General features: G+C 51.1%; 4 protein-coding genes across 6 annotated transcripts; 2 read left to right on the forward strand and 2 right to left on the reverse strand.

The window, feature by feature from the left end:
• Nucleotides 1-790: 790 nt before the first annotated feature.
• On the reverse strand, nt 791-7,658 carry SRA1 (steroid receptor RNA activator 1). The gene is made up of 5 exons (XM_059698633.1): nt 7,527-7,658; nt 7,278-7,403; nt 2,139-2,344; nt 1,327-1,435; nt 791-1,205 (listed from the first exon to the last, which is right to left on the reverse strand). The coding sequence occupies exons 1-5, from the start codon at nt 7,549-7,551 to the stop codon at nt 1,003-1,005; spliced, it is 669 nt and encodes a 222-aa protein (XP_059554616.1). The 5' UTR covers nt 7,552-7,658; the 3' UTR covers nt 791-1,002.
• Nucleotides 7,659-9,042: 1,384 nt separating this feature from the next.
• APBB3 (amyloid beta precursor protein binding family B member 3) lies at nt 9,043-15,060 on the reverse strand. 3 transcript variants are annotated; one of them, XM_059698623.1, is made up of 13 exons: nt 14,621-15,060; nt 14,169-14,332; nt 14,012-14,088; nt 13,440-13,500; nt 13,096-13,242; nt 12,846-12,973; nt 12,589-12,594; nt 12,338-12,452; nt 12,139-12,223; nt 11,815-11,898; nt 11,434-11,549; nt 11,115-11,306; nt 9,043-9,596 (listed from the first exon to the last, which is right to left on the reverse strand). In XM_059698623.1, exons 1-13 carry the CDS (start codon nt 14,667-14,669, stop codon nt 9,360-9,362), a joined length of 1,461 nt encoding a protein of 486 aa, XP_059554606.1. In that variant the 5' UTR covers nt 14,670-15,060; the 3' UTR covers nt 9,043-9,359. The 3 variants fall into 3 exon arrangements, with proteins under 3 accessions (XP_059554606.1, XP_059554605.1, XP_059554604.1); XM_059698622.1 differs by lacking the exon at nt 12,589-12,594 and having other exon boundaries at nt 14,621-14,831; XM_059698621.1 differs by lacking the exon at nt 12,589-12,594 and having other exon boundaries at nt 13,440-13,536; nt 14,621-14,831.
• Nucleotides 15,061-15,391: 331 nt separating this feature from the next.
• On the forward strand, nt 15,392-17,384 carry SLC35A4 (solute carrier family 35 member A4). Its single transcript, XM_059698637.1, has 3 exons — nt 15,392-15,520; nt 16,506-16,604; nt 17,187-17,384. The coding sequence occupies exons 1-3, from the start codon at nt 15,506-15,508 to the stop codon at nt 17,382-17,384; spliced, it is 312 nt and encodes a 103-aa protein (XP_059554620.1). The 5' UTR covers nt 15,392-15,505.
• Nucleotides 17,385-17,774: 390 nt separating this feature from the next.
• Nucleotides 17,775-19,574, forward strand: LOC132235745 (probable UDP-sugar transporter protein SLC35A4). The gene has a single exon (XM_059698632.1). The coding sequence runs from the start codon at nt 17,782-17,784 to the stop codon at nt 18,766-18,768; it is 987 nt and encodes a 328-aa protein (XP_059554615.1). The 5' UTR covers nt 17,775-17,781; the 3' UTR covers nt 18,769-19,574.
• Nucleotides 19,575-20,426: the final 852 nt, after the last annotated feature.

The raw sequence follows: 20,426 nt of genomic DNA on the forward strand, positions 1-20,426 counted from the left end.
AAGCAATTAGAGCCTGTGGCAGGCTATGGGGGCAAGCTACAGAAGCTATCAAATCATAAACAGCACTAGCCTGACCCCTGCCAAGGACTGTTGCAGCCTTCCTAAAATCAGGCCTCTCCCATTACTCCTCCCTCCGTCCATACCAAACCAGGAAAAAAGAGGCACTGCTCTAACCTTTTAGCCACCTCTGATCTCTCCCCATGCCTCTTCTGCCTCCCAGTTATAAATACCAATTCCAATCTCCTTATTCCAACACTGAAAGCCTGTTCTAGACCTTCTCACAGGCCCCCTCAACCTGACTCTTGTCTTCAAAGAATAGACCTTAGAACCCACACTGATGCCCAAACTGAGGCAGCAGCTAATTTCTAAGTCATATAGAGTCATAATTATATCCCCTCTCCCAAGAAAAGTCATAATCCCATATTTCAGGAATGTGGTCTTTTTCTCCTCCAATGTATTTAGCTATGTTCTAATATCTGATTCTAATCTCTTGCATACTCAAGAGTGATACAGTGCAAACAAGGCAATCTTTTCTTGAGGGAAAATTCCCCCCATGCTATTTGAACCTCTGTTCTCATGCTGAAATGAAATCATACAAAGATAGGGTTACTCAGCCCAGCAAGGGATATGCATTTAGTTCTGATTTGGGAAAAAGTGTCAAGACAGTAATCTGGTCACGCCTAGTAAGGCCATTCATGATGAATGGAGGAAGAACAGAAGTTTGCAGGGTGCAGAGCGAGCCAGAAGTGACCAGTTTGGCATAAGAAGGGTCTATCTCCTAACCAGGGGCCACATTGAGATGTTTTTATTGAAACATATGTTAGAGAAGACAAGTGACCACCCTGTGGTCTAGATGGGACCTCTTCCCCCAGAGGTGGGTCAGGCCAAGGAACCCAACAGGGCAGACAGTCTCCCAAGTGCTAAGAGGGAGCCAAGTGAGACAAGGCCTCCCATGCCAAGGCATAGGAGATGGTGTGAGGTGAGTCTGGGGAACCCATAGGATTATGGATCCTGTTCTGGTACGGTCTGGTTCTCAGATGTGGCTGCAGCTTTCTCTTCATTAGCCTCCTCCTCTGAAGACAGACTCCTCTTTTCTGCAATTAATCTTTTAACTCCCACCATCCACTGACTGACTTCAGTCACATGGTCAACCATGAGCGAGCGGTGGATGTCATCTGCTGCATCCCACTGGTGGCTTGAAAGCTCTGAGGAGAGAGAAAGAGGCTGAGCAAGCAGTCTGGGGCAATAGACAGATCCCACTCCTCCCCTCAAAATCTCACTACCTATTCCAGCTTAGCCAACTACGGCAGGATAAGGAACCGATACCTTGCACCAGCAGAGCCATCCTCTTCTTTACAGGCGTTGACAGCTTCCCTCCAGCCCACTGTTCTTGCAGCAGAGCCAGGCGTCGGCTGATGTCATCACATACCTGCTTCTGAGAGACAGAAAGCCCTGCAAGTCAGTGCTGCCACAGCAGGGGCAAAGGAAACCTAGCACCACATAGGAAGCACCTGCTTTCTCTGGCCCAGGAACTTTACGCTTCATCTTAGCGTTCTGGTTCTTTACCCAAAGATTAGAGGCCCACTAAGAATTTGATGACACTTATAGATCTATTTTCAAGGTAAATGCATGTAAGGTGAGAATTTTAAGCTTTCTTAGACGCTCAAAAACTCATTTTATAGTGCTACTTTACAAATAAGGAAACTAAGAACCAAACAGGTGAAAATTACGATGCTACTTTCCTTTAAGATTCCTCAAATCCCTTGTCTCCAGAGAACTTAAACACTATAGACAGAAAAAGAGGGTTTCCCTCCCTCCCTGAACACAAAATTAGCAAGGCCTGCTCTGAATGGCCTAGAGGTATCATAATCAGGCTGTTGATCACTAATGGGAGTTAAATTCAACTTTCATACCCACAAGCCTCTTCTGACTGGTCTCGAGAAGTGCCTTGAACCCTCCTGAAACCCTGTGTTTATTTTTCTGGGAAGGCCTTAGATTCCAAAGGAGTCCATAACTTGAAAGGGTTAAGAGCCACTGCCCATAGGATCCATAAGAGCCACTGCCCTTTGGGAGCCATACCTGCATCTGGCTGTCAATAGGAACCCTCCCCATCATCCCACCAGAGTGCCAGGGTTTACCTTTGTGTGGCCACGACAATCATCCAATGCCTGTTCCAAAGGTCTCAGCACATCTTCCAACAGAGTCTCACACTCAATGACTGGAAAATCTATGGGATCCACAGTGGAGGCAGGACAACTCCCCACAGCTGGGGGCCTAGAAGCTGTACTTGAAGGAGGTGGAGGCCCCATTGGGGAGGGCCCAGGAGAAGTCTCTGAGGTAGGGACTGAAAAGGTAAAGCAGGATCAAACAAACACAGGCATAGCTGCTGAAATAGTTTGTAAGAAGCTCAACTCTCTTGAGACAACTCATTCACTGAAAAATATATATTTATGAAGTCCCTACTATGTGCCAGACAATGTGTGAGGCACCAGCGAGAGTAGTAAACCAGGCATATTAGGTTCCTGATATCAGAGAGTTTAAATTCTAGAGGAAGCGGAGGGTAGGGGGGATAAGAAAAATCACCAAATTATGTTGCATGCTACAAAAAAAATGGATCAAGTGAATAAGAGGAATACAGGGACCTACCTAGAAGGGCACCTAATTTTATTCCAGCCCACCCACAATGTGACATTTGGCAAGTTACTTTTAACCTCTGAGCTTGGGTTCCTCTTCTATAAAATGGGGATATTACCATAATAGCACTTACTTTACAAAGTTTCAGTGATGATTAAGACTATAGATACAGGCCCTAGCCGGTTAGTGCATAGAGCATCAGCCTGTGACTGAACGGTCCCCAGGTTTGAGGGCTCAATCCCCAGTAGGGGGTGTGCAAGAGGCAGCTGATTAATGATTCTCTATTATCACTGATGTTTCTATCTCTCCCTCTCCCTTTCTGAAATAAATAAAAATATATTTTACGAAAAGAATATAGATACAACTGCTAGATTAGTGTGTAGCAAAAAGCACTCACCAAGTTAAGAACTAATGGATGAGATAGATGCAGCCATGAAAAGTTAAAGGAAACAAGTACTAGATAGAGGTAAGGGCAGTGCCCAAGAGGCAGGAAAAGTCAAGATGTTAATTCTGTATGCTCTGAAAAATTGATGAGAATAGGTTAAGAATGGAGGCGGGGACACCTATTGGGAGGTTAATGGAGTAGTGGTCCTGGAAAGAGAAGAAGCTGGCATGGACTCGTGTGAAAGACTAGAGATGAGGATAAATGGAGTGGTCAGATTTACTTAGGAGGGAGACACAACAGGACTTGGTGGATTGGGGGTGAGGGAGAGGAGTCAAAGATGACCTGGTTTCTGACTTGAGTAATGGGATGGTGGAACCACTACAGAAAAAGACTAGAGGAGAAAGACCAAGAATTTAGTCTTAGGCATCAACATCCACATGAAGGGGGTGGAGGTCCCATGGGGAGGAGGGAGGGGGTCAGGAGAAATCTCTGAGGTGGGGACTGAATAATTTGGCCTCGGTTTCTTGACCTCCTCACCTTCAGTGATCATTTTTTCCACCCTACCTCGGCCTCATTCCCCTCTGCTGTGTTCCCAACAGCACTGAACCATCTCCAAAATCTGATCACCCCTTCTACCCTTCCAGCTCAGCTACTCAGATTTAACCAGACATTAAAATCACTGCCTTATAAACACTCTTACTTAACTGTCCCATTTTCCTGGTAAACACAACTTGCCTACACTTGTTGGGAGGAAAAATAAAACCATGCTGAGGAGTTACCACTTTAAATCCATGACTACAGCCCTAGCTGGTTGTCCAATGGATAAAGCGTTGGCCTGTGGACTGAAGGGTCCCGAGTTCAATTCCAGTCAAGGGCATATGCCTGAGTTGCTGGCTCGATCCCAAGTGGGGGGCGTTCAGAAGGAAGCCAATCAATGATTCTCTCTTATCAATGTTTCTATCTCTCCCTCTCACTTTCTGAAACAAAAATATTTTTTTAAAAATTTTTTAAATAAATAAATCCATGGCTACAGATTTCAAAAGGTATCCAATGCTGCTTGGAAATCCTATACTTTGCTCATTTTTCCACTCTTTGGAACAACTATTTTCACATCTTACCTCCTCTAAACTTTCTACCCTGCCCCCTTCTTTTTGTTTTTTTTTTTAATATATTTTATTGATTTTTTTACAGAGAGGAAGGGAGAGGGATAGAGAGTTAGAAACATCGATCAGCTGCCTCCTGCCCATCTCCTACTGGGGATGTGCCCGCAACCAAGGTACATGCCCTTGACCGGAATCGAACCCGGGACCCTTCAATCCGCAGGCCGACGCTCTATCCACTGAGCCAAACCGCTTTCGGCCTGCCCCCTTCTTTACCTTTCCCTGCTGTCTCTCTACTTATGATGCTGCCTCATATTTCACTGAGAAAGTAGTCATTCAGCAGGAACTCTTATATTCTCACTGCCAGTTCTAACTCAACCACATTAGTGGCCACTTTCTTCCTCTTTCAAAAGATGAAAGGTCTCTGCTCCTATCAGAGGCCATCTCTCTAGCTGAACTCTGCACCCAACCTCTCTTGCCTTCTGCAATTATCCCCTTTCTCCTGCACCATTAGTTCTCCCTCTCAACTGAACCATCCCATCTGCACACAAACACACCAAAGTATACTACCTTAAAAACCCTCCCTTACCTCAAATTCCATCTTCAGGTACCCACGCCCTTTCTCATCTCTGCTTCAAGCAGAATTTAAAAAAAAAAAAAATGTTTTTATTGATTTCAGAGAGGAAGGGAAAGTGATAGAAACATCAATGATGAGAGAGAATCACCGACTGGCCACCTCCTGCATGCTCCCCGCTGTGGGGGATCGAGCCCACAACCCAGGCATGTGCCCTTGGCTGGAATCAAACCTGGGACCCTTTAGTCCACAGGCTGATGCGCTATCCACTGAGCCAAACCGGCTAGGGCCAAGCAGAATTTCTTGAATGAGTGAGCTATAGTTATTTCTCGCTCTTTTCACATTCTCTCCTCATCCCATCCCAGCAGGGTCTCTGCTCTCATCACTCCACATACTGCTCTTAGGGTCATCAATCATCACTATGTACATCAAAACTAGCGGTCCCTTTTCTCTTACTTGATCTCTCAGCAGCATTCATCACAGTTAAGATTTTACTCTCTGGCCTGGCTCAGTGGTTGAGCATCCAGCAATGAACCAAGAGGGCACTTGCCCAGGTTGTGGGCTTGATCCCTGTAGGGGGTATGCAGGAGACAACAAATTGATGTTTTTCTGTGTATATCCCTCTCCCTTCCTCTCTAAAATAATTAAAATCACACAAAAAAGATTTTACTCTCTCCCAGAATAAATTTTTACTTTTCTTCTTAGGCTGTTTCTCAATCTCCTTTGCTAATTCCTTCTCTACTCAATCTTGAAATGCTACAGAGCCTTAGGGCTCTTAGATCCTCTTTAGGCCTCTATCCACACACTTTCCCTAGGTAACTTAGTCAAATCCATGACATCAAATCTGATCCATAGCATGGTGACTCATTTCTGTAATTCTGGCCTATACCTCTCCCCCAAAACAGCAGCCCAAACTGAACATGGCCAAGACAGAAAACTTGCTTTCCCTTCCCACGCCCCCCAAACCACTATTCTCTAGTCAGTGAACAATACCAGCCAACTCCTCAAACAAAAATTCAGTTACATTGATTCTTCTTTCCCTCACCTACTCACTCCTACTGACTTTCTCCAACACATCCCATATCCATCTAGTTCCGACCACCTCTAGTACTCCCATCCTTGCCCATCATTAAATCTTGCCTATGTTACCATAATAGTCTCTAAGTTTTCCACTCCTTCCCTAAAATCTTCCACACAACAGATACAGTGATATTTTTTAAAATGTAAATTAGTCGGTGCTTCTCAGTCTGGGAAGATTTTGCCTCCAGGGTAAATAAATGTCTGAAGATGCCATTAGCTGTCCCAACTAGATGGGTGCTGCTGGCATTTAGTGGGTAGAGGCCAGGGATGCTGCAAAAGGGCAGTCCCTCACCACAAAGAATTATATGGCCCCAAATGTCAATAGTGCCAAGGTTAAGAAATCCTAGCTTACCTCATTCCTCTCCAGTGTTAGTGTGGAAACAGAGGGGTGCTGAAACAGCTGAATCTGAGCCTCTTCCTCAGGGCCACACCCCCACCTATTGGCATGGGAACTGCTCAGGGGAAAAGGCAGCCCTCTTCTATTTTACACTTTTCAATGGCTTCCAACTTTACATAGATTAAAATACAAACTCCTTATCCTGGCTTACAAAGCCAACTATGTATGACCTGGCCTCTGCCTGCTTTTCTCTATCCCTACCCACTGTGCTCTAGCCAGTCTCCGAGTTTGCCAAATGTGTTCTCCAGGCCTTTGCACTAGCTCAGCCGTGGGCAAACTACGGCCCGCGGGCCGGATCCGGCCTGTTTGAAATGAATAAAACTAAAAAAAAAAAAAAGGCCATACCCTTTTATGTAATGATGTTTACTTTGAATTTATATTAGTTCACACAAACACTCCATCCATGCTTTTGTTCCGGCCCTCCGGTCCAGTTTAAGAACCCATTGTGACCCTCGAGTCAAAAAGTTTGCCCACCCCTGCGTGACTAGCTGTTTCCAATGCCTGGAATGCTCTGGCACCTGATCTTTGGGTAGATAGCTCTTAGTCATCATTCAGATTTCAGCTGAAGTGTCAGCCCCTCAGACACCTTAGTTACCTGGTCACTCTCACATCACTTTTATTTCTCTGCAGAGCCCTTGCCACTATTCATTTGTGTATCTCCAAAGCTATGGTGTGGACTCCATGAAAGCAGAAACCTTTTTGTCTTCTTCAATGCCTGGCTCACAGTTGGTGCTCAGTAGATGATAATGAATAACAAGTCAAGTCTGAGATGCTTATTATATAGTCAGGTGAAGATGTAGAACAGACAAATGGATATATCACTATGGAGTTCTGGGAAGAGATCAGGGTAGGAAATAAAATTTGAAAATAATGTGAGCGTAAAAACTACATCAACACCATAGGTCTGATGAGATCACCTTGGATGAACGCATAAAGAGAGTATTTGAAACCAACGTACCATTTATTGACCTGGGCAGTAGAGAAGGGGCTCAGAAAAGGGCCTGCCCCGAGGCCCTCCTGGGGCTCCAACCTCTCCTCACCGCGGGACAAGCTTATCCCCGGCACCGCCCATTCTCGGCCGGCTCTGCGCCCTGGGCCCCCACGCACCTCTGGGGGCTCCATCCTGGGGAGCGGCGACCCTCTTGGTTAGCGGGGTGCGCTTGGGTCCGCCGGCCTGGGTCTGCAGCCCATAGGAGAACTGCGGCGGGTCGTTCCAGCCGCGCTCCTTGTTGCCTGCAGGGGGAGGGCGAGTGTAAAGCGAGCCCTGCGGAGCCGGAGGGCCCGCACCCCACGCCGTCACCGCCCCCGGCCCGGGCAATGGGGGACTCGGCGCCCCCAGCCCGCTGCCCCACTCACCCGGCTTAACGTAAAGCTCCGCCATCTCCACTTCCGCACCGCCAGCGTGGCAGGGCGTCACTTCCGGGGCGGGCGCACGTCCGAGCCACGCCCCCCGTCCGGCTGCGGGAGACCTCCCGTAGGACGGCCGGGCGGGACCGGTACCCGCTCTTTAAGGGTGCCCTTGATCTCAGGGCACCTAATGCGGTTGTCTCCCAGGAGGCGGCGCCATCGGAGCCCGCCTACCCTCAGTCTCGGCTCACGGGCGCTCTCAGGAGCAAGTTTAAACGGCCAGAAGCCCGCCCACATGCTCCCCTGGGACCCAGCCAGGTAGACTCAAGCATGTCAAACTCGCGGCGGCCCAGCCACTATAATGGCATGTAAGAAATGTTTTAATAAAAATGTCATAACTTAATTTTTACAATATCCTGTTATACCTAATCTATATATACAAAAGCCTAAGCGACTGTCCTCCAGAGAGGGAGACCGATTCCAGGATGCCTCACCTGAGAACTGCCCTCTCGCAATCCAGGACCCCCTTGGGGGATGTCAGAGAGCCGGTTTCGTCCAGTTCCCACAGGCCAGGCCAAGGGACCCCACCGGTGCACGTGCACCAGGCCTCTAGTTATTAATAATGAACTATAACGTTCGCTAATGACTGATTACTATAATTGTGTTGCATTCATTTCCCTTACACGCCTTACACGCCGGCGCACCATCTCTCCACTAACACTAGCAGCAAATATTTTAGCAGCCGATTGCCGCGTCATTAGTCTTGTACTGACTCACTTGTTTGGTGTGCGCAACAGGAAATATTTTGCTTTCAGAGAACAAGAAAAATAGGTTTATTTGCATTACGCTTATTAATTTGTGCAGCTATTCAGTGTCTGGTAAGTTAATGTTCAAGAAAAATATTAATTTGTTAAAAATATTCTTATTTTATGTTAATAATTACTCATTTATTTCAGCCCTTTGTATTCAGCATGTCTCTATCGAAATAAACCTATGTTTCTATGAAAATTGTAGCTTTTGTTTTTTTGCAGCCCACATAATCTTAAAACTTATTTGGCCCATGTTAGCCTTTGAGTTTGACATGCTTGCTCTAGAACCTCACCACTGACCACTGCCTCTACACATATATTCTAGGTTTGATTACTAGTACAAAATTCCTTCAGTACTCAGATATCAACTCATCAGGAAGCCTAGTATATCCTGCTTCAGGCCAGGTTGTGTCTCGTCTGAGCTCCCACAACCCTCTGAGATTTCCTAGTTGTACTATATACTATCTTCTATTTTGTTCTTCTTCCTCCTTGTTAGTCTCAGAAAGTGGAAACCCTATTTTATCCCCAATGCTTAGTTTAGTGCCTGGGATAGAGAAGACATTAGCAAATATATTTATTGAATGAAGTCAGATCTCCATCACACCCATGCCCTCATGTGACTATAGGCAGCCACCAACACCAAGCACAGACACAAACACCCACTTCACACAGGTTAACCCCCAACCCTGTCCCAGGCCCAGTATACTCACACTCAGTGAGGTCACTGAGGGATTTTTATTTGTACTTATTTTGCTATAAAGTGTTGCTGAGGTAGAGCCAACTGTCCAAAGCTGGCAAGGAACACAGGGACCCAGGGAAAGGAGAGCCAGGGTCCTAGGATGTGGTGCAGGGCCTCTCAGTTATCCATATAAACAATTAATAAATTGGGCAATAAATACACAGGGTGCACAAGGTTGGAGGGACAGGCAGAGAAGGTTCCAAAGGGTGAGAGGCTACATGTCCCTGGGGAATGAAGGGGTACAGAGTTGGGCATGGACCCAGAGCCTCGTTACCCCGGTCCTCCCAGATCCATTTAGGACATATGGAGCAGAGAGGGTTTCAGTCGAAAGGCATCCAGAAAAGAGAAGATGCCCCGCTTTCGAGGGGCAGCCCCTGCACCTCCAACCCCACCTTTGAGTAGGGGGAGAGGCAGGGGACCTCCTGGGGAGTCCACAGAGCTGGTCCGCTTGAGTCGCAGGCGGGCACGGGCCTGGGCACCCCAGGCCTTGCCTCGAGATGCAGAAGCCACAAGACACTTCTGGTACTGAACCTAGGGAGAATGGGTATGTGAGGATCCAGCTCCTTTCTGCCTCGGACTCCCTGAGCGCTTCTGCAGGGCAGGGGACTGGCCAAGGTTTCAGTTTGATATGAGGCTCGTAGTCCACCACATCTACAGCATTCCCAGGTAGCTCAAGAACAAAAACATAACACTTGACATTTACTGAGCATTTAAGGGGGGCTGGACACTGTGCTAAATGCTTTGTATAATGTAACAATCCAATTGTTTATCAGGTGTTATTATCCTCACTTTACAAATGAGGAAATCGAGATTTAGAAAGAATGCATGACTTCCAGAGGTCACCTAGCCAAAAAATGGTAGAATTGAGATTCAAACCTAGTCTGTCTGACTGCAGACCTGTGCTCTTAACCACACCTTACCACTCTGTTGTCACCTTACCACTATGCGCTCTCTCTCTCTCTCTCTCTCTCTCTCTCTCTCTCTCTCTCTCGGACTAGCCTCTCTCTCTCTCTCTCTCTCTCTCTCGGACTAGCCCCTAGCAGAGTGGATTCCCTAGTCAAGGAGGTCTTCCACTCAAACTCCATTCCCCATGCAACTGCCCCAATCTTCTCTCATTTGAATTCAGCAGGGTCCTCAATGGTCTTCCTACTTCTTGTGTCTTCCAAATCTTTTACCTACACTATAGCTGAAGCAGTCTTCCTAATCTACAAACCTGATTTCACTGTCCTGCTCAAAACTTTTTAATGGCTCAGAATGCCTCCGGGCAAAATGAACTCATCCCCCCTGACCTATAAGTTCTAACATGACCTGGTTTCTGCCATTTTTTCTGCCCCCATCTGTCACTCCATCCCACTAGCACTCCAGAGACACTAGTCTCTCAGATACACTAACTAACATCTCTCACCTTCACAGCTGGAGTTCCCTGTACCTGGCACACCTTCTGTCCTACTCCTCCTCACGTAGCTAACTTCTTCCTTGGACCTTCAGCTCTCCACTTCCTATCACCTCTTACAGGTAGACTTCTTGAACCCCTGAACAGACCTTCTCCTCCATTATCCTGTAGTGTACAACTTCTTTCTGGTCTGTCTCTGCTTTAACCTAAGGCCGTGCCCTCTATAACACTGAATTCCCAGGGTCAGGTATGGTCCCTGCAGGCATTCATATATTTGTTGAGTGAGTGAGTAAACTGAAGAGTGAGAACATTCCATATTTAAATGCCCACAGATACGAGGAAATAACCTAAAAGGAAAAAAAAGGCAATGCCAACTGATAGGGCATAGCCCCTACACAATTCCAGCACAATGCTGAAATGTATGCATGATTCTGACAGTTTAAGAAAAACAGGAATAGCAATTATTGTGTGAAATGTCCTGGCAACTCATTAAAACTTATTCAGAAGAGCATGAAGGCCAAATAAAATACTAAGAATCATGGTCAACCCTGGTATCAACGGTTTGTGATTCTGGAAAGGCTGCCAATCTTGAGCCCCAGTCACCAGTACAAAGCAGCTGCAGGGCCACCCCACCCACCATCCCACCCCTAACTCACCATGCAAGCAGCCTGCACAGCTTCGGAGAGTCCCCCTGCATGGGGCTGGCACCAGAAGGCTGCGCACTGGAAGCTCTGACGGCCCAGGTCAGCAATGAGGCCAAAGGTGTGCGGGTCGCGGCCGACACCAATAAAGGTCACCAGGCGCACAGGGCACTGCCAGAGCGGCTCCTCCTCCGCATCAGCCTCTGCCTGCCCACACCAGGCCTCGTCACTAGAGGGCTCGGCACAGGTGGACCCACTGAGCTCTTTCCTAGAGCAAGCCATGATACCCAGCATCCCTGCCCACCCCGCCCAGCCCAACGTCACCTTCTGGTACCTGAATGGGATGTGCAGTCATGAAAGAGTCAGACACACTGAGCATGGAGGGGACCCAGGCATCCCGGTCCCCTCGGGTGGTGAGGATACCAATGGCCTCGTTCAGCACATCCATTCCTGGGGGGACATACCCACTATGGTGTCTCCCAGACGTAAGAAGGAGGAATCTGCAGGGAGTGTCTAGGCCCCTCTCCCTGTCTTGGAATTCAGAGAGATGAGAAGAGAACACCTGGGGCTGGGCTTAGAGTCCTGAGTTGGGAAAGGTGGTACATCCAGGCCATACAGGGCATGGAAGCACGCTGGGAAACTGGTAGATCCCGCCGCACCCACCTTCCCCTTGCCTTAGCAGCCCACCACTCCCTCCAGCCCACTCAGTCCTCACCCATGGCTTTGGTGACTGGCAGGGTCCCCATATACAGTGCCTGGTACTTCTGAGCAGCTTGGCTCACCGCATCCAGCAGCTCCGCTGAAATATACACAGCCTGTTAGCCTGCATGCTCTCTCAACAACCCCTCTCCCCACCCTTCTGAGAGAGCTGGAGCAAGCAGAGATAGAAGAAAAGACCATGGATGTGCCTCCAATCCAGGGCTTGGATTCCTGGAACCAGAAGTCCCATATCTCCAAGGAAGCACTAAGTAACCAGGACCCCCTCCCATCTTTCACTAAAATAGTCTGTGGCTGCAACACAGGACCTCCCGCCCCATACCTTGCCTCGGCAGATCTTCAGGGGAGATGGTGTCTAGGGAACAACAAGGGGAATCACCACTGACCCCAACTCGCTCTGACAAGATCTGAAACAAAATGCAGCTGGCTTGAGGCACCGGGAGAAGGGACTTGAGGTAAGGGAGTCCCAACCCCCCTGGCAGCTTCCATCCCACATTCCCTACCCCACTCCTGGCCCTTACCTGAGCACAGAGCCCATGTAGGGCACTGGCAATGGCCTTGGCAGGGACATCACAGCGAAACACATGGCACTTGAGCATACAGCTGTCTTTGTCGCCCGCCACAAAAGCGAAGTCCCTGGCAGGTCAGAGATGGGGCTGGGGTAGAGACTGGGTAGGGGCAGTCTGCAGAGGCTAGAAAGTCAGGCAAGGGATATGGAAAGGATGGACAGGGAAGTCAGGGCTGGGGCTCAAGGCACCTGGCTGTCACTCACCTATCACTGTTCCGGAAGCATGTGGGAGCACAGGAGAGAACCAGCTCAGCCTCTCAGGCTCTCCCCCATCTGTCCCCGCTGAGCTGGGCCCACCCTCCCCAACCAGGGCTGCACCAGGCAGGGAAGGCAGAGCTTGGATCCATGTCAGAGGATCTGTGTCCAAGGGTTTAAGTACAAGGGATCAGCATCAGTGGGGAGCACAGCCTGCAGTCGGCGCAAGGAGCAACTTTCACTTGAGGGGATGTCGGGGTCCTCACCGGCCCTTGGAGCTGCCCACGCCCCATACACGGATGTGCACCAGAGGCTGGCAGTGGACCAGACTGTGGTCCAGGGGATTCACCAGGCTCATGGCATCCCTCTTCAGGATCATTAGCATGTTCTGGCCCTGCCAAGGACAGAGGGCGGCACAGGGCTCAGACGAAGGTGGTTGCCAGGGGAACAGACAATTCAGAGACAACCACCTCTACTGGGCCCTGAGCTGAATCCTTGAAGGGCTGGCTAGCTCACCTCGCCCCAGGCACCAGCTGGGGGCTGGCTCCGGCTGCGGGTCTGGGCCAGCTGCTGGATGCAGTTACTGACCGCAATACTGCTCTTCCCTGGTACCAGGTCCTCTTCGGGTACCTCTACCCAGCCCAGAGAGCGGACTGCAAAGCACTGACAGGTGAGGAGGAAGGACAGAAGGGCCCCAAGTGAGTAGAGGTGGAGCAGGGTAGATGCCACAGGCTACACCCATACAAACCCTCTGATACCCCCTCCCTTGATCATCTCTGCTCAGCCCAATCCCCCCGCCTGACCTTTCCCTTGGGGCCTTCCCCAATGCCATGGGCTGGCCCTCAGGCCCAAGTCACTACCTTAGCCCCTGGTTCCATGCTCTGGATGTAGGATTCCTCACCATACCAGGACAGAGAGTTACTGGAACAGAGCAGAGCTGGTAAGGGACCACACTTCCTACAGAAGGGACACTGGTGAGGCACAGACTACTTAATAGGCAAAACGTGTGGGATAAGACCCAGAATATAAAGTCCCAAATATAAAACCAGAGCAGGGGGGCCCCAGGACATATTAAACAAATGTAACAACAAGAGTATGACTTAGAATCTGAGGAAAAAATCAGGGCACAGGCCATAGAATAAAAGTTGTAAACATAGAGCAGGGTTCAAAATGTGAACCAGAGCTCCAAATGGGGACAAGAGACCCTAGAACACAGGACAGTGCCCAAGATCCAGAACACGGTAAGTCAGGACACGGCATACGGAAAAGGACATGTGGCAAAAGACAGAGCTTGGAACTAGACCAAAACTCAAAATACTGAGTCAAAGCATGAGTCAGAGTTCAGAACCTGGGCTGGAAAGCAGACTGTGGATCCAGCTGCATCTCTGAGTGCCATGGAACCCCCTGGCCCGGCCTGGCCTATCCCTGTTACCTCCGGTCCAGTGAGCTCTCCAGGCTGGAGAAGGATCTCCCCTTGGGGGGCCGAAGTCCCCAAATCCCTTCCGGCCTCTGCAGAGAGGGGGCCAAGTCAGTGTAGCAGCAGGTTAGGTCCACACGTGGGCTCAGGCCCCCTCCTCAACTCCACCTACCGTGCCTGGCTCCTCTGCATCTCCTGGCTCCCAGGTTGGGCGCTGCCACTGGGTACTACCGCTTGGTACGTGCCAATAGTAAGTACCTGCAGCATCGTGGATCTTTCTCCAGCCAGGGGGCAGGCCCGGCTCTCCCTCCAGACTCTGGTCCCCCCACAAGTCATCTACAGGAACACGGAACGAGGAGGGGGAACACAGGATTGGAGAAGGAGGGCATATTTGTGGATGCAGAACAACACCTTGTCAACCCTTAGCCTGGAGGTCCAGGCAGACGGTCCAGGCTCCCAATCTTGGAAATTATTACAGTGCAAAGATCAGGGTTCATTTGTACCCTGGTTCTCACCCCAGGACCTACCCTCCTCCCTGAGTTTGAGCCTTGGGGTAGCCCTTCACCTTCCCTCTTCCCCTCTCAATTCCCGGTCCTCCCTCCCATCGGACCCCTCCGTGCACACCATCGCAGTTGACCAGAATTATGGCCAGCATGTAGTCCTTGCCCAGCATAGCCCCGACCGCGGCCCCGCCGGCCTCTGCCGGCCTGCACTCTCAGCCCAGCTCGACCTCTGGAGCTGCTGCGCCGACAAGCCCAGCCTCTCTGCGCCGGAGTCACCGGGCCAGCGGACGCCACACAAATACGGGGCGGAGCAGGGGCCGTCCCGGGGTTGAAATATGACGGGAGGAGCGGCGCCGCTCGCCGAGAGGTGGCGCACGGAAACAGGCGTCTGGATCCCCAAGTGGGTGCGCGTTTCGGTGTGGGGGCCGGGGGAGGAGCGCCGAGGCCAGCGCACCAGCCGACACCACCACGCAACTGTGAGCTCAGCAAGCGGCGGGTGACCCACCAGGCGAAAGTGCGCGAGGCCCTCACGCGCACCGGTGACAGCAGCACGCCCAGGTCGTGCGCGCGCACGCGCAGCTGAGACCCGAGAGGAGGAGTCACGTGGGAGTACCTGTGGGCAGAAGACCGGTTGCCAAGAAAGCGCCTCCGGCCCAGCTGGCCCGGCTCAGGGCTGAGCGTGGACCTATGAACCAGGAGGTTACCCTCGGATTCCAGGTCGGAGCACAAGCCCGGGTTGCAGGCTCCATCCCTAGTGTGGGGTCTGTAGGAGGCAGCCAGTCAATGATTCTCTCTCATCATTAATGTTTCTATCTCTCTCTTCCTCGCTGAAATAAATAAAAATATATTCCTATATACATTTTTTTTTAAAGAATTTTTTAAGAAAGCGCCTCCAACCTTTCAAAAAAAATCTCCCGGAAGTGCCTCCGCCCTCAGTAATGATGGGCACTTGGTATGAGGGAGGGGAGGCGGGGCTGCGCCTGCGCAACAAGCTCCACGGGGGAAGATGGCGGATGACAAGGTGAGTGACCACGGGGTGGTCTGCAGTCGGCGTGGTATCCACACCTTTTTAGTCCTGGGGAAAGACAACGCATGGGTGAGATGCCCCTTGCTTTCCCTGGGGGTGGACTTGTGCTCACGCCCGCGGCAGAAGTGTGGAGTAGATGGGCGGAGCACTCCAGGGGGCAAGCCGCTGAGGAGCCAGGGTGCCCCTCCGGGTCCATCTCAGTACCTAGTTTCTCACATTCAAACCCGTCCGCTCTGACACTCTCCTGACTCTGCTCCATTCCCTAGCCCTGGGAATGTGCCCTCCCAGAGACACCTTGTTTCCGATTCATACTGACACACCCTCATTCAAACACGCTGGCACACACTGAAGTTCATACTTCATGCGTCAGAATCTCTCAGTTCATTGACCCATACTCCTCCAGACAGCCGTGCCCCGCCCTTGCCACCTCCCGCGAGCATGCAGAGGCACACATTCAGTTTGGGGTGGCCTTGGGGAAGAAAGCGGGGGAAGCCCAGGCAGAAACCAGATTTACCTCCAAATTGTCCAGGGAGCTGCCTTGGGCCATAGTTTACCTTTGATCTGAAACGCAGCACCACTCACACATTTACTGAGTACTTGCTAGTCCCTGCATTAGGACTTGGGACTCAGTAGACAAGACAGACTGGTCTCCACTTCCACGCAGCTTATAGTCAAGTCATTAGTATTTTCCTGATTGATCTAATTAGCTGCCCTTCCCGCTTTCCCTACACACTGCTTCCTCTATGAAGTTCCCGTAAGTTACTGATGCACATCCATCTGTCACCCCCTCCCTGGCCCCAGTGTGAATTCCATCCTTTTCAATGCCCCTTTTTCCTTTACCAGTGTCATCTCAGGAAGGTATTTATGTGAAGAGATTTCTCAGGCTCAACCCATCCCACCTCCTCCCCGGCCTCTGGTAGACTGGAGCAGGGGGTGGGGCTAGGTCAGTCTGCTGGAGCCAGTCTCTCCCTTTCCGTAGGACTCTTTGCCCAAGCTTAAGGACCTGGCCTTTCTCAAGAACCAGCTAGAGCGCCTTCAGCAGCGTGTGGAAGACGAAGTCAGAGGTGGTGTGGGCCAGGTAACACTGCATCTGACGCCACCCCCTGTAGGCTTCATTGCCCATTATGCTTTTGAATGGGCGGTAGAGATTTATTCAGCAAATGCTTATTGAGGGCCTGTTCTCTGTGACTTCAAGGAAATTTTCCCTGAGAAAATGGCACTTGATCTGGGATCTTAAATAGGGGTTAACTAGGTGAAGGGGGAGGAGGGAACATTCCAGGCAGATGGAACAACATATGCAGTGTTGTGGTGGTGGGAAGTAGCATGATGAGCATGGAGGTGAAAGCCGTTCAGTTTGGCCACAGTAGTGGGTGAGCATGCTAGGAAATGAGAAGCAAGCAGGGTCAGGTTCCTCTGTGGCCTCATGGCAGTAGGGTTCTGTGTGTGGAGCCTCCTAGCCCCAGGGTTCTGAGATTATGTGATCAGAACTCCTAGGTTATTTTTTCTGCCTCCAGAACCTTGAGAAAATCTTTGTAGAGCGTACTACAACTTTCCAGAGTAAGAAGGAGCAGGTGATGGGATGCTCTCAGCCCAGATCAAGTAGCTCCTGGTTAGAGAAGGGGAGAACCTACTGAGTTTCTTCCTGAATCTTTTTCCACAGGATGGCTCGCTCTTGTCCTCCCCATTCCTCAAAGGCTTCCTGGCTGGCTATGTGGTGGCCAAACTGAGGGCATCAGCGGTATTGGGCTTTGCTGTGGGCACCTGCACTGGCATTTATGCAGCTCAGGCATATGCTGTGCCCAATGTGGAGAAGACAATAAGGGACTATCTGCGGTCGCTGCGGAAAGGGCCCGACTAGCTCTGGATCCTGTGGGGGAGGCAGGATGAGAAGCTGGGGCCTGCAGGGGGAGGCCTATCGACCACAGACACCATATCTGGCTTCCCTGGCTGTCACCCAATTACTGTCTCCAAGTTTCCTGCCTCCTTCATCCTTGTTTCCCTTCCTGCAGAGGGTGGGTAGTGGCTCATCAGCCAGTATCCTCCATACCTCCTTCCCTCCCTGGCCCAATGGGACTGATCCCAAGACTGTGGCTTCTAAGGCCACCAGACCTTTCCCACCCTAAGTGTGGAGTTTGCAGCTGACGTACCACAGCTCCTGCCTCCTGGGAGCCGACTCCATATCTTGATTCTCCTCAAATGTGTCACATCCTCACTGCCCCTTGTTCTACACAGGCCACCCAGGGTCTGATGTGGGCATGAGTGTAGAGGACGGGGGAGTGCCAGGCCTGGGCCGTCCCAGGCAGGCCCGCTGGACTTTGATGCTACTCCTGTCCACTGCTATGTACGGTGCCCATGCACCATTGTTGGCACTGTGCCATGTGGATGGCCGCGTGCCCTTCCGACCCTCCTCAGCTGTGCTGCTGACGGAGCTGACCAAGCTGCTGTTGTGCGCCTTCTCCCTCCTGGTAGGCCGGCAAGCATGGCCCCGGGGGGCCCCGCCCTGGCGCCAGGCTGCCCCCTTTGCACTACCAGCCTTGCTCTACGGCGCTAACAATAACCTGGTGATCTATCTTCAACGATACATGGACCCCAGCACCTACCAGGTGCTGAGCAATCTCAAGATTGGAAGCACGGCCCTGTTCTACTGCCTCTGCCTCCGGCGCCGCCTCTCTGCACGCCAGGGCTTAGCACTGCTGCTGCTGATGGCAGCGGGGGCCTGCTATGCAGCTGGTGGCCTCCAGGACCCTGGGAGCACCCTCCCTGGGCCCCCTCCAGCAGCTAAGGCTGGCCCCATGCCTGGCCCCATGCCCCTGCATATCACTCCACTAGGACTGCTGCTCCTCATCCTGTACTGCCTCATCTCAGGCTTGTCCTCCGTGTACACAGAGCTGCTCATGAAGCGACAGCGGCTGCCCCTGGCACTGCAGAACCTCTTCCTTTACACGTTCGGTGTGCTCCTGAATCTAGGTCTGTATGCAGGCGGCGGCCCCGGCCCAGGCCTCCTGGAGGGCTTCTCAGGGTGGGCAGCGCTCGTGGTGCTCAGCCAGGCACTGAATGGACTGCTCATGTCGGCTGTCATGAAGCACGGCAGCAGCATCACACGCCTCTTTGTGGTGTCCTGCTCGCTGGTGGTCAACGCCGTGCTCTCAGCGGCTCTGCTGCGGCTGCAGCTCCCAGCCGCCTTCTTCCTGGCCGCTCTGCTCATTGGCCTGGCAGTGCACCTGTACTATGGCAGCCACTAGCCCCTGCCCACCTTGACTCCTGACCCTGGAGGTTGGGCGTTACCATCAGAGCCACCTCCCAGCTCCCTTTCCCTCAGCAGCCCTGTTACAAGTGCCTTGTGAGAAAAGCTGGGGAAGTGAGAGCAGCCAGATGGGTGGATGAAGGTGTACCCCTGAGAGACTTGTAGAGTGGGTTTGGTTAGGAAACTGGAAACTCTTAAACATCACCCTCCCGTCCCCCCCGCCCCCAAGTGCTTCCAGACTAGGGAACTAAGGAAGCATCATACCTACACCTGAGAAATGGCCCCGTCTCTGATGGAGCAGGTTCCCTATCTTATCCTGCATGAATGCAGCTGCCCCCTTCCCCGCCGCCGTCCTACAGGAAAGCCCAGTTGCCACAGATTCCACACCCATCACCTTGGCCATTCTGAGCTCCTGCAGCTCCAGGATCGCCTGGAGACAGTACACCCTGCTCCCTCCACAGAGCTGCTCTCCACACCCAGCCTTTGTTCTGGAAACCCCAGAGGGGCTGGGGCTCGGCTCATCTCAGGAACTGTTTCCCCTGGGCTCTGGCTTATACTCCTGATCTCTCTACTCACCCAAAGACCCTCTTGAAGCCCAATGCCCCCTCTACAGCTCCTAGGAGTTACTGTTCTAGGTCCTGCCCCTGCCTAGCAGGGTCCCACCTCCCAACAGCCACAGAAGCTCTGCACAGAGTGACCTGGGACCAGCACAGGGGAACATGTATAGCTCAATGTCAGACTGCATAAGCAATAAAATAAGGTCTTAATAAAGCATTCTGGAGTGTAGGCGATTCCTACAGTCAATCATGATTGTCTTGTGTCTTCTGTGTTGCTTAGCTCCTCTCCAACAATTTCATTCCCCTGGTGCCCTTAGTATCTTAATCCTGGGGTAACATACTGGTAGACTAGGAGAAAAGGCTGTTTTCTCCCTCACTGTTGCCAGAAGCATTATTTCCTCTGAGGGTTCCATGGAGCCAAGACTGTTCTCGGTCACAGAACTTCTGAAATTTTCCTGAAGCATAAATCTTGGGTGCTGGGGAATTTGGAAGCATCTTGGGACTAGAAGACGCTAGGCCAGAGAACTCTTCAGGACTCAATGTGGTTATGATTCTTGTTTCCTCTGGACCCCTCACTGACACTCCTGCCTGCCATCTGATCTCTTGGCTGGAGGAATGTCAGGCCCTGCTCCCATGGAAGAATACCTGGTAAACTTGTTTTTAGAAAGTCTCAGACATAGTGAAGCAGAATCTTAGTGAGTGGGGTTAGGGAATCCTTTTTTTTTTTTCCTCCTTTTAAAAAAATTTATTTGTACTTGATTTCAGAGAAGGGAGAGGGAAAGAGAGAAATATCAATGATGAGAGAGAATCATTGATTGGCCGCCTGCACACCCCACACTGGGGCTCAAACCTGCAACTCGGGCATATGCCCTGACCGGGAATCGAACCGTGACCTCCTGGTTCATAGGTTGGTGCTCAACCACTGAGCCACACCAGCCGGGCTTTTTTTTTTTTTTTTTTTTAAGCAGCTTCCTAGGTGACGGATGCACTGCCGTTTGTGAACCACTGCTATCTGCTGTGTAGAGCTATAGCAAACTAGACCTGAATTTGGACTCTGTGTCACTAGCTGACTGCCCTTGGGCATATATTTAACCTCTCC

This window comes from Myotis daubentonii, chromosome 5 (genome assembly GCF_963259705.1).
Source record: "Myotis daubentonii chromosome 5, mMyoDau2.1, whole genome shotgun sequence".
Taxonomy (NCBI): Eukaryota; Metazoa; Chordata; class Mammalia; order Chiroptera; family Vespertilionidae; genus Myotis; species Myotis daubentonii.

Bases quoted from the DNA above. Each gene is read 5' to 3' on its own strand.
- SRA1 (XM_059698633.1), bottom strand. From the start codon at position 7,551: ATGGCGGAGCTTTACGTTAAGCCGG. The intron at 7,404-7,526 runs GTGAGTGGGGCA...CTCCCCCTGCAG, and splicing joins GGAGCTTTACGTTAAGCCGG to GCAACAAGGAGCGCGGCTGG. The intron at 1,206-1,326 runs GTATCGGTTCCT...CTCTCTCCTCAG, and splicing joins GATGGCTCTGCTGGTGCAAG to AGCTTTCAAGCCACCAGTGG.
- SLC35A4 (XM_059698637.1), top strand. The intron at 16,605-17,186 runs GTAACACTGCAT...CTTTTTCCACAG, and splicing joins TCAGAGGTGGTGTGGGCCAG to GATGGCTCGCTCTTGTCCTC.
- LOC132235745 (XM_059698632.1), top strand. From the start codon at position 17,782: ATGAGTGTAGAGGACGGGGGAGTGCCAGGCCTGGGCCGTCCCAGGCAG.
- APBB3 (XM_059698621.1), bottom strand. From the start codon at position 14,669: ATGCTGGGCAAGGACTACATGCTGGCCATAATTCTGGTCAACTGCGAT. The intron at 13,243-13,439 runs GTAGTGACTTGG...CTCACCTGTCAG, and splicing joins GCATGGAACCAGGGGCTAAG to TGCTTTGCAGTCCGCTCTCT. The intron at 11,307-11,433 runs GTACCAGAAGGT...TGGTGTGGGCAG, and splicing joins TGACTGCACATCCCATTCAG to GCAGAGGCTGATGCGGAGGA.